This window comes from Lepisma saccharinum, chromosome 11 (assembly GCF_977018435.1).
Source record: "Lepisma saccharinum chromosome 11, izLepSacc3.1, whole genome shotgun sequence".
Classification (NCBI taxonomy): Eukaryota; Metazoa; Arthropoda; class Insecta; order Zygentoma; family Lepismatidae; genus Lepisma; species Lepisma saccharinum.
This window is the reverse complement of record NC_139239.1, coordinates 18,042,117-18,054,817: the sequence shown is the minus strand read 5'-3', so window position 1 is coordinate 18,054,817 and position 12,701 is coordinate 18,042,117. Positions and strand designations below refer to the sequence as shown.

The 12,701-nt window shown below is 38.4% G+C and overlaps 1 protein-coding gene across 1 annotated transcript in view; it reads right to left on the bottom strand.

Annotated features, from left to right (window-relative positions):
- Nucleotides 1-12,701, bottom strand: part of PIG-O (phosphatidylinositol glycan anchor biosynthesis class O) — a 48,695-nt gene that overhangs the window by 25,313 nt on the left and 10,681 nt on the right. Inside the window, exon 3 of the mRNA XM_083130783.1 lies at nt 10,183-11,916. Within this exon, the coding sequence (XP_082986909.1) occupies nt 10,183-11,916 (1,734 nt within the window). The remainder of the gene's footprint in view (nt 1-10,182; nt 11,917-12,701) is intronic.

Below are 12,701 nucleotides of genomic sequence, written 5' to 3'. Positions count from 1 at the left end.
CGCTTTGCCTAGTTTCATTTTCTTTAGTGCTCTTTTTAGCTCCTCCATAGTTATTTCTTCTTCAGTTTCTCCCTCCTCTTGGTGTTGCTGTTTTTCTTCCTCAGTCTGTTCTTTCTCCTTTTCTCCAATTTCCATATTTCCTCCAAGCAATTCTTGGAAATATTCTTTCCACCGCCCCATAATGTCATTTTCACTTCGGAGGAGGTTACCACTTTTGTCTTTTATGAACTTAAGAGGACATTGCTTCTCTGTTCGCATCGATTTTAATACTTTGTAGAACAGCTTTTGGTTATTTTGTAAGTTTTCTTCCATTGCTTCTCCAAATTTTTCCCATGACTGTTGTTTTGCATCTTTCACTATATTCTTCACTACTAATCTTTGATGTTTATAAGCTTCATAGTCACTTAAATGTTTTGTGAGTAGGTATTTTTTTTCCACCGTTGCTTCTTTTCCTTTACCATTTCTTTTATCTCTTCCGTCCACCATGCTGTTCTTCTCTGTTGTTGCTTTCCGCTGGACTTTCCGCAGATTTCGGCCGCTGCTCCTAAGATTGCCTCTTTATATAAACTCCATATTTCTTCCAGTTTATATTCTCTCATAGTGGGCCATTCCAATGTTTCCACCCTTTGTTTCACAGCCTCTTGATAGTCTTTTTGAGCAATGATCACATTAATGGAAATGCTTCATGTAAAAGAATCAGACGATACAGCGAAAACTCCATTTACTTCCATTATAAGCAGTCGAACACCAAGCACCGGGGTCAACACCAGCGCCTCTAGCGGATCATTTTCGAGTGGAACCAGCCAGAGTGTGCAGAACCATGCCGTTTCCACACTACGTTATTCTAGGCACTGTAGTAAAACTATGTCCGACCGTGAAGCAAAACAACGTTCACTTGACAGATGTTATTTGCAACAATGCAGTGTTGCCAGTCCAATTCATTTCCGAACGACCCATATATTTTGTAATAAAATAAGTTATATAAGGGGCTTTACAGCGTTATGTCCGTGACATTTCACACACAAAATGTAAGGTTCTAGACATGATATTGAATTAAAATATTCATAATGAACTTATTTCATAGAATTATGAAACACTTTGTGGTGTCTGCTAACAAAAGAGAAAAACTTGAGTATGATGACATAGCCTGATTAATGAAAATGTGTTACATGTGAGACACTTTAAAAAGGTAGCAATATTTGACTTCATTTGTCTGTTGTGAACACTGGCTGCAGATGCTAGTAATTTTTTTTTTTTTTTTTTTTTTTTTAAATATGAAAATTGTAAGCATTCACAAACATTTAAACCTTAATGCAAATAAAACAATTATAATTTTCAGATTGATTCACTTTGTTATTCATATTAGTGATGGGTTATGGCCGTTCCTTTTCGGGAGTCAGTTCACCGGAGCTCGCTCACCGCAAGGAGTCGTTCAAAGGAACGATGCAGCTCCTTTTTACAAGGCAGTTCACTGGAACGACCAACACCACTCGCAGTTTTTTTTTTTTTTGTGCAGTTGAGCGAAGGGGGTGGGGAGGGTTGTTGCTGGATTAGGGAGGGAGGGAACTTCGCCTACTACTCCACATGAAAAAAAGGAGAAGAGAACATACACAGCAGGAAGGAAACAATGTACTGGTCAGGGTGCAAAATCATTGAAGACTGTTGGGGAAGGGGAAGAAAATCTTAATGTATTTCAACTTATAATTATTTTGGTGTTAGATAAGTTTGTCAGATTCTGCATCTTCTTTGTTGGATTCAGGTACGTAGCCAGGTGAGGGGTTAGGGAGGCTGAAGCTTCCCCAAAATCCTACAAATGTGTAATTCAAATAGTGTATTATGGTAATTAATTTTACTCCCTTAGCAAGATTAAACACCTTGCATAATAAGTTGTAATATACTGAGAAATTCATCTTCAGAGCTTCTACACCCCCCTTTTTTCTCCTTTAGGTGGCGGCTGCTGGTAAGATATGAGCCCCTTCCCGAAATGAAATTTCTTGCTACGGGTCTGATTAGATTCATTGCTTACGTTGCGTCACATGCATTTTCGTACCGTTAGATTAATTGCGACAAACATGGACGTACGAAGTATTTTTTTCTGGAGAGAAGCAAACTAGTCATATTTTTCCATGTAATAGTGTGACAAGTCCTTCAGTTTGAAATTGTCATGTTCCTTTTACACCATTCTAATAATGAACAAGTTACTGCGATTGAAATAAAATAATATGTGTTGAATAAATAATTGTATTTTGTAAATCCTTTTTCAAGGTGTCGTCGCCACCTTGCCCCTCCACTTACGGATGTCCATGCAATTGGAAAGAGGACACAACGCTAATCTTTGGATTGCAAATAATAGCACTTTAATTCACAAGCTCTCCCCAGTCCTCCCACCACCACCATGTCTTTACGATAGTAGTTTGGGGTCGTTCAGAAAAGGAACCTTGTGTGTTTCATCGTAGCTTGTTTCCACCTGCGAAGTTCCTTTTACAATTATTCTCACGTTGCGAAAACATGTCACAGCAAGTGTTAAAAGTTAATAACCAGCCCATCCCTCACTCCCTTGTTGTTCCGCTACTGTATTGTTGTTATAAATGAGTTGCGTGCATTTCTCTGTGGATAACCGCCACAACAATACAGCAAGCAGAAACAAAACACGGTTGCTCTCTCTCTCGCAGGTAATTGGGAGTGAACAGCTGGGAGCGGGAACTGCTGGAGCGACTGGCAACACACGCAAAGCTCACAACTCCGAGGAATAACCACAGAGGAACTGCTCGTTCACCCCGAAGAAACTGGCAGTTCACAGCTCCCAAGAGGGAGTCGTTCAAAAGGAACGACTTGTTCACGAACGACCCATCACTAATTCATATGGAGTAGAACCTTTTTCATGGAATGCCCCATAAATATTTAAAAAAGAACCAAAGATATAATTGTTAAAAACAACACAAAACACACAGCGAAAGTGTTCTTTTATTGTGTTGTCAAAAGATATAATCTTACTAATCCATGAAAGCACTCAAAAAAGAAAGTGTAACATTTCTTAACATCAGAGGCAGCCTAAGGTCTGGGTGAACCTGGCAATTACCCAGAGTGCCAAATCAGGATGTCCCCCTTGATTAGCACCAAAACCTTATTTCTGATTGCATAAGTGTGTTTGAGTTTATTTTTAAGACCACTTTATACACAGAAAGGTTAATTGGGACAGGGCCTACAGTTTAAAGTGGGATCCAAACCACTATGCATCTCCACCGGGTGGAGGAAGGGGAAAGTAGGATCTGGGTAGAAAGATAGGACGAGGGAGGCAAGGGAGCACCAAAAATCCACCTCGCCCAGTTGAAAAATTTTATCTTCAGCCCAAGGAACAGCCAAAACAGTGGTTGCACACTCATTCTCCAAACAAGCCCAAAAGTTTCAAGCAAACACTGTTGAACCAAAAAATGATGGCAACTGTTTTTTTGGATCGTAAAGGAATGATGATGACGGAGTTCACGGAACCTGGGACCAGAATCACATCAAAAGGTCAAACCAAAACAAACATTGTGCAATTCTCAGTAAGGGCGTCATTCTCCTGCACGACTCTTTTGGAGAAGTTCCACTGGGAAATTTTTTATCCTCCCTACATCTCAGATTTGGTGGCAAGTGATTTCCTTCCCTTTCCCAAGATGAAGTCCTGGTTGGCTACTCAGCGTTTGGAAGACAATGAGGAGGTCATGGATTCGGTGAACAACTGGCTGAGGACCCAGGCAGTGTCATTCTATCATGGCAGACTCCAAAAGCTCGTACCACGGTATGACAAGTGTTAGAATCTGGATATGTGGAATATGTATGTAGAAAAATAATGCCATTGTTCATGTATCTCTTGCAGTCAATACATATATTGATCACAAATATAACATCCATTTTCCCCCATCATGTCAGGATTTTTCACAATTTCACAATCAAAATTCTCATATTCGCCATTACATTACACCTATTAGGCTACAGAACGAACAAAATAAATTTATGCAAGTGAAATTTTGGTTGTTTACAAACCAATAGGTGATTCTGGAAGTATTTTGAATTCTGATCACAGAATGACATCAAATTCTTCCCATCACATCAGAATTTTTCCCTAGGTCAGGATTTTTCACCATGTAACCAAGTTCAATCATAACATTGAGTATTGGACATGTGGAGAATATTTTTACGAGGGATTTCGAAAATAAAACTTACAAATCAAAGTCCACACAATCAATGTGTCTTGTGAAGGTAGAAGGTAGATTAAATGCTTACTATTCTATGTGCAAAATTGGAGGATTTCTATTGTAAAATAAAACAATATTTTACCACCATCTAAACAGAGCCATCTATTGGGGAAATGATAGAACTCCTCATTTTATTGTGAAATTAAGGCAGTTAATATATTGCTGTTTTCTGAAAAACTAGATGTGATGGGTAAAATAGATTTCATTTAGCATGCTGAAATTATTCAGACACAAGTCATCTGCAACCCATACAGATTGGTGTAATTTGTCTCTCATTTTGTTTTCTTTATAGCCATTTGGAAGTTGATTTCTGAATAGCCCTCGTATTTTAAGTGCAGGCAATCATTCTTAGGTATGATTTTATAATACCAGACACTTTCCCAATTTCTTTCATATTTCGCATACTCAATAATTTAGGGCTCATAATCACAAATCTGCAGTTAAAATTTGGCGCTCACGTGTGGAACTTGCAAAATAACATACAGAAGGTTGAGATTTTAGAATACCAAAAAAAGACATAACTTGGTTAATAATTCTAATACTCATTAATTATGGAGTACTGGTGATGTATCTGCAGTTAAGATTTGGTGGTGACGTGTAGAAGTTGTAAAATAACGTTGTGAATTACCACGATGATTCTCCATACATAAACAATGATTGGAAACCATGTTTTCTCATATGAACAAGTGACGTTTGCAATTCGTTATGTTGTCTACAGCGTTGTCACACTGTTGCGTGGTTGGAGTGCATTCTCCATGGAAGAATGGCAGAACAGAAACATGTTAATGTGATACAGTTGTTTAAGTGGAGTGTGGAGGAAGTTTGGCAACGGTGTAGGGAGCGTTCAGTTGTTTGTGAGGAAGATGGCATCTTTGAAGGGAGGAGATAATGTCCATTTTTCGTAAGTTTTGCTTTGAAAAAAGCCATTTTTTAGTCAGTTTCGGTTGGGTAAATATTAATAATATGGGGGAATTCGTTCATGTTTCGCATACTCACTAATTTAGGACACTTGATCACGATTCTGTGGTTAAGATTTGTTGCTCAAGTGCTACGAAACTAACATTTTTTTTACGGTGCCTGGTCGCAATTAGCCTTAAACCCTTGGAACGATGCACGGGTAGCCCCACAAACCATTCACGGATAGCCCCACGAATTATTCACAGATAGTCCCACAACCATGGACGGTACGGGAAGGTTAGATTAGGTTAGGCAAACAGTTAAAATTTGGTGTCGTAGTAATATCAGGAACAGTGGCGACTCGTGACATTTTCGGAGTGTAGGAAGAATTTATGGTAAACCGAGGAAGGTTTGAAAAATGCGTTCAATTACATTCACACGTATCGCTTGTACTATCCTTTGCATTTAGAATGGTAGGTGCAGGCCTATGCTCAAGATAGGGCAAGGGGCTCTTGCTCCTACTTTGAACTATGAAATATTTAAATGTGAACCTATAAAAAACGACGAAAATAACATTAACGATATTTCAGATTTTTCAAGAATTTCAAATTTCTTCTCCCTCCCTGTCGTCGAGTGGATTCACAATAACAAAAAGTGCTCCTTAAACTTCGAAATTATGCTAAATATTTCTAAATTGTGCTAGGATTTATTATTAATTACTTTTTTTCGGATAATTGTAATTCTGCATCTACTTTTCTACAGTTTTGAACTTGCGTTACTTATTCTTAACAGTTATGTAATAGTATAAATTTTCCCACAAAATTGTTTAAAATTGTGCAACAAACAACATGGGTTCAACGACTGAACATATATGCTGATCTGCATCATCTGTGCACGCCAGCCCTGGTTATTAAGTGTTGTTTGTCATCAGTCCATGTTATAGCTTCCGTCGCGTATGCCTCAAAGTCATAGCCATCCTTCGTGACGAGACTTCTTGCATTTATACCATTATGTAAGTTGTTGTACTAATTCTGTTGTTGTGTTCGTGAATTATACACTTTTGTTTGTGTCCGTACTCCAGTCGTATTCTTTACTCCATTTCCTCAATTACCGAAGAACAGAAAGAACCCAAACTTAACAATTCACGATAACAAAAAGTGCTCCTTAAACTTCGAAATTATGCTAAATGTTTCTAAATTGTGCTAGGATTTATTATTAATAACTTTTTTTCGGATAATTGTAATTCTGCATCTACTTCTCTACAGTTTTGAACTTGCATTACTTATTCTTAATGGTTATGTAATAGTATAAATTTTCCCCCAAAATTGTTTAAAATTGTGCAACGAACAACATGTGTTCAACATAGGACTTAGAAAGGTTTGAGAAAATTGTTTACCTACAAATTTCCACCGATTTCCTACCACAAAATCTCCTGACAAACTAAATCGGACAGGATGAAGAAAATATAGAAGATGGATCGTGGCATGTTTGTAAAAAAACTTGCCGCAGGATAAGTATACTCCCTTTCGTTTGAAACATGTCCGCTGGTGAAGTAGAAATAAGATTTGAACATTTCCTGAAAACATATTCCATTGAATACAATTTTTCCTCTCCCAGGGACTGGCGTTTGCAGATTTTACCATTATGTCAAAAGCAGGGTGCTAAGTGCCAACAAATATCAAACTGCGCTTGGTTTAGTACCATTTTGCTTGGATTGGCAACGCTGATTGAGGAACAACTTGCTGGTTCTTCAGATCTCGCCATTCTCGCCGATCTTCACAACCTTGATGCCCCTCCCTTCACTGCCCCTTCCACCCTTCAACCATCTGTTTGTAATATGAATGCAGTGGTTCCTCACTCCTCAGCGAGCGGCAGAAAGCCTGTGGCCATCGTCTCTCGGCTGCTGCTGGTGCGTGCGAAAGCAGTCAACTATTGACAATAGCTAATTTAGTCACTTGTACGTACATTGCGCTCATAATTTTATAACACATTAAACTCCTAAAAAGTAGTGAACTCAAAATAAGTACAAATGAACTGTAGGAAGTTCCTCACTTCCTCCATGGAGGAATCGCACCTGATCAGGAATATATATATTTCATTCTTTAAGTATTTGAAACACAAAATCTTGTGATAAATAATGAGCAATCGTGCATTGTCAGTTGCGATCACGGACCTCCCCCCCCCCCTTATTTTGCAAATTCCACACGTGAGCACCAAATTTTAACTGTAGATTCGTGATTAGGAGCCCTAAATTATTGAGTATGTGAAATATGAACGAAATTGGGGAAGTGTCCGGTATTGTAAAATCGTTCCCCATTCTTATATTGAACACAACATCTTTACGAGATGTATTCAGTCTTTAATATTAATTATTGTATTAGGGCCAGTTTTTCAATGTCCTCTTAATCTTTCTGTTAGCTAACTGTCAGTTGGAGATAACAGCCAGTCTTAACCAGCACTGGGTTTTTCAATGTGAAAGTAACTGCCAGTTAACTAAACCATGGTTCATTCTCCGAAACAGTGTGTTGGCAATTCTGAAGCACGGAAATTACAGGAAATCGATCTGCGCGCCATCTGTTAGTATAGTTTTAAACCACGTTGACTTGCACACAGCCTGGCATTTAAATATAGAACTACAAGTACGCCACGCTCGAAAGCACGTTATTGCATTGTGAAACGATAGGAACAATGGCTGCGTATCCATTTTGTATGCTTACAAAATAAATTAACGAAAGACAGCAAATTTGAATTTCTTCTAATAAATGCCAATTCCACGTGGGGGAAATGATGTTATGAGGCGCAAGCACAAGCAAGCAAGCGCTTCTTGTAGAAGAAGCGTGAAGAACTCGAAAGTTGAGACATTAATACCTGTTTGTTGATATAAACACTATTATTATTATTAATATGTAAATGTTGTACATTTGACTGCATGCTTTGTACCTCTCTATGCATGTTGTTGAGCGAAAAAACAACATGTTAATAGTAAACTTCTAAAAATATGAAGGTACGAGTAAAAATAATTTTAAAATTTACTGTAATATTTATCTGAGATCATTCAACAATAAAGCGTGAATTGAATGCAACACACGTAATAAATAATTGACAAGAAAACAAAATACCCGTGACCAGGACTCGAACTCGTATTACAAAACACAACTTGCTCCGAAAGGTGGTGCCGCTAACCACTACACCAAATTACTGTTTGGAGATTGTCCCGCCTGGTAGACCGGATATCCTGGCCACAAATTCTCTAACACAACCTTGCTAAGCGAATTCTAGCAACTACGCTGCTTAATTTCCATATTTGCATGGACGTTGGTAAGTTCTGCCAAACAAAATAAGTCTTTTTCTGTACGAATTTAAAAGTTTTATGAATCATATCTTGTTTAATCTGACAGTGAAGTTGCGAGTGTGGAACTTCGATAGCTGCACGAGGCATCCATGTTGCTTCACAACTTCCAGTTAGGCTAGTAACTGCAAGAAGAAGTACCAGTAAAGATAATCGCCATCAGAGTTCCAGTTAAGAGCTAACTGTACATTGAAAAACAAAAATTTTCACTAACTTCCAGTTACGTGCTAACATGAACCTTAACTGAACATTGAAAAACCGGCCCTTAGTGGATCATAATGTTCACATGAGTAAATACATCAATTGTAAGAGATTTTCATTTTCACCATTTCCATCAATCTCGGTAGTATAAAACAATGTCCATTGATGCCAATTTAAAAAAATACAAGTAGTAAAATTAATCTCCAGAAATGCCTGCTCCTTAAAAATATATTGAATAAAACATGGTCTATAATGAATTACTTTCTCGATGTAGCAATCTAAATATCAACAATTTTACTTTGATCCTCATTCCGATTGATTTGGTTTATTTCACTTAGTTTTTCTGTCACTTTTGGCTAATTGTGTAGATGAGGATCAGTGAAGATATGTTGAAATTTATGAAGGGACATTCACAAAGAACACACACGCCCAGGCTGGGATTCGAACCAAGGACCCCTGCCATCGTAGAATGCTGTTCTAACAACTCCACCACAGAATGATCGTCATTCTGAAATTCCTTATTACACAAAAGCATTTTAATTATCAGCAGAGAAATTATTTTGATTTGATTTGATTTGATTTAGTTTATTTTACTTCGCGTTTTGTGCCTCTTGGCTAATTTGCGAAGATGGGGATGAGTGATGAAAATGATGAAATTGATGAATGGACATTCACAAACAACCAAGCCCGACCGGGATTCGAACCCGGGACCCTTGGCGTCGCAGCGCGATGTGCTAACCACTCGGCCACAGGGTCGGGCTGCAGAGAAATTATAATCACCACATAAACACATTACAAACTTTCTCTCATAAATAGTACGGTACCAGTTCCGTATATCGGAGACACATTAAAATCGGATATTTTGTGTTTCGCATGGTTCGTATTTACCAATTGTGTATTGCGGAACATAGTTCAAGGTGCTATTGTGCTTTTTACATGAAAACAAACACAATTTTTCACATAGAGAGTAGTTTTTGTTATTCCTTTTCTCGCTTCCCTAACACACAATATGGCAGGCATAGCTTGACTATTGTTTGGGTATGCAGTGTTTCCAACCTTCTTCACCGAAAAATGCCTACTATTGTGTTCGTCATGTATGCAAATTGTACATTATGCACAAGTAGCTGACAGATAGCCCCATGAACCATTCATGGATAGCCCCACAAACCATTTCCAATAAGGTTTAGTTAGGTTAGGCAAGCATAGTTAAAAAAAAAGGGGGGGTTGGAAACACTGACAGCGGGTTATGTCATCACATCCGGTTCACGTAGGGGAAGCAAATGAAAGCAATGGCAACTGTGCGTCGGTGAGATATTTCTCTTGAAAAATACATGACTTCCCAGTCAAATATATTCCACGTTGAAAGAAAATACCTCGACGAATGTTGGAAACCTTAGAGAAACTCATTTCCGTAAGTAGTTTTTTCTGTAAAAATGAAGAAATGTGTCTCTGATATACGGAACTGTTACCAATAGAACATACAGAGAAAATACTTACCAATACTGCTACTATTTTCCAGACGTGCTATTGATAAAATTGCTGCAAGGATTACACTCGACATGAACATAAGAACAGCCGATGGGGCAAGCACATCACCAAGAAGCAGAGTTGTCAATAAAATAAACATCACATTGAGGACTACGAGTGCAGCACTGTAAACTGTGGCCAGCCCATACACAATTGGAGTATTAACTGTATGGCCATCAGCCACTTTATGTTGTCTCTGCATGCTTTCTTTCAGGTGATTGTACAAGTGCGGGATTATATTCTCCTGGCCATAGTACACTGTCATTTGATCTTTGTCTTTGGGAACCACAAATATGCATAATGGCTTGATGAAAACATTAGTGAGAGTAATACCAAGAAGTCCATATATAATCCAAGCTATGAGCTGCTGTTGCCACACCTCCAGATGAGATTTCATATACTTCGGAAGGCCATGCAGAGCCCAAAAAACACACATGCAAACAACCATCACGGTTGGTATATACCTCACAAGCATGACTGTTGATGAAAACCCAACCAGATTTCCACAACTTCGCAACCACATTCTACACACTGTTACAAATAATGCCAATGAGATCAAAGTTGCAAGGTATTTTACGTTTCCATATTTCCCATGCATGGAAAAAAAAGATGATTTCTGAACGACAGAAGAATCGCACCACTCCTGTTCTTCGCGACACTTCCAGTAATGATGCGACATTCGCAGAAAAACATTGAAAATTAGAACCAAGAACAATAATCTCAACTTTCGTGGAGCCGTTTGCATGTTCCACCACTTATGTTTGTTCTTCAACATATCCTTCTCAGGTTTGTAATTGAATACGAGCAGGACTGTTACAGTTGTAAGAAAGTATGATAAAATGGTTGACTCTTCAACAACATAACTATTAGAAAACACACCACAGGCCGAAAAGAACATAAGGCCCCTAACAACAATGTTATGCCAATCTTGTCCGCAACGGTCATGTATATGACTAATTATGGCTTTAAAATTACGCACAAGTACTAGAGTCAGTATGCACATTGAAACTGCAGTTGTAGAAAAATAAACTATCGTTTCACTACTTCCTATGGCATCTGTCTTTTGAAGAGCTACACTCCCCACAGCTGTTAATATTGTTGTAAAATATGCAAAACCCAGAAGCTTTCCAGAAATTATTTTGGCAAGTTTATTTCTGGAAACACCTTCGACGACTATGAAAGAAAGGAGTATTGCTAATGTCATGAACACTAAACCCCAGAACATAGTAGATGCATCGAACTGCACCCAGACTTCACTACACATGTCCTTAACCTGAGCCATGTACTCTCTAGCATCTTGAACAACATGCTTGAACTCTTCCACATTTGAAACTTCCTTCATTTCGTCCATTAGATGTTCGTATATATTTTTCAGCCTACTTAGTTTCTGTTGCGGCAGCTGGCTACTAGTCTCAGAATAGGTGAGTATGTACTTGTGGATCTGATGAACATTATTGCGGACTGCCTCCAATGCATACCTCCAGTCATCACCCTCACTGCCAGTGGTTGGAAGAACTTCCGGTATCAAAGTCCCAAGGTTTGAAAAGGGTATCGGTATACCGAGAACAGTGGCTAAAGTTGGTACCAAATCTACCTGGGACACGGAATTAGAGGCCCACCCCAACTCATCTGACAGAAGCCGTCCAGGAGAATACACAAACATGGCAGCAGTTACTTCTGCCTCACTGTCACCTCCATGGTCACCTGAAACAGAAAGTAAAAATAAGTAATGTTATTGAGAAAACATTGTTAAAACATTAGAAAACGTGAAACAAGTCTTCATTTAATCACAACTATGCAAATATCCACAATTCTTGCATATATTTTGTATTCCATATTTCAGAAATATTTGATATAATCTATTTTACCTACTTTAGGAACACACTAGGTGAAAGTGTTGATGCAACATCATAATGAAATGCACGAATCTGACAAAAGTAACTGGCTTTGTGAAGGATGTCTCCCATAAAATGCACAGGATGAAAGGCAGGTTTGTTTGATGGCTTCAAACTGCACTAGTTCGGAAAATACAATATAATTTGAAGAGAGAGTGATATGAAGCAACATGCACTTGTGCCCTTGACTCTAATTAAAATGTAATTAAAATGAGCAAGAACATCTGCAACAGAGTCCATTTCTGCCAGAAAGACTGGTGTTCTGCTGGATACCACGAGGAAATTTTCCATAAATGAAACCCTGCGATTGATGCTTTTGCCTAGTGAGTGCCTTTGACCCTCTGTACCCCCCCCCCCTACTTCCACCGAGAAAGTCAAATATTTTGCATGGCTTATGAAGATTACATTGTTTATGAATGTTTTCAGTTGTTTTTAGCTCGCAGAAATGTTTTATTACAAAGTAAACTACATCTGTTACCTTAGGGTGAAGCAGAACAGCCTGGAGGCTTCGTGCAAATGAATATAGAACCCAACGTGACATTCCGTAACAGCAGCAGATGGGACATTGCCTACAGTTTCACAAATGTATCATAA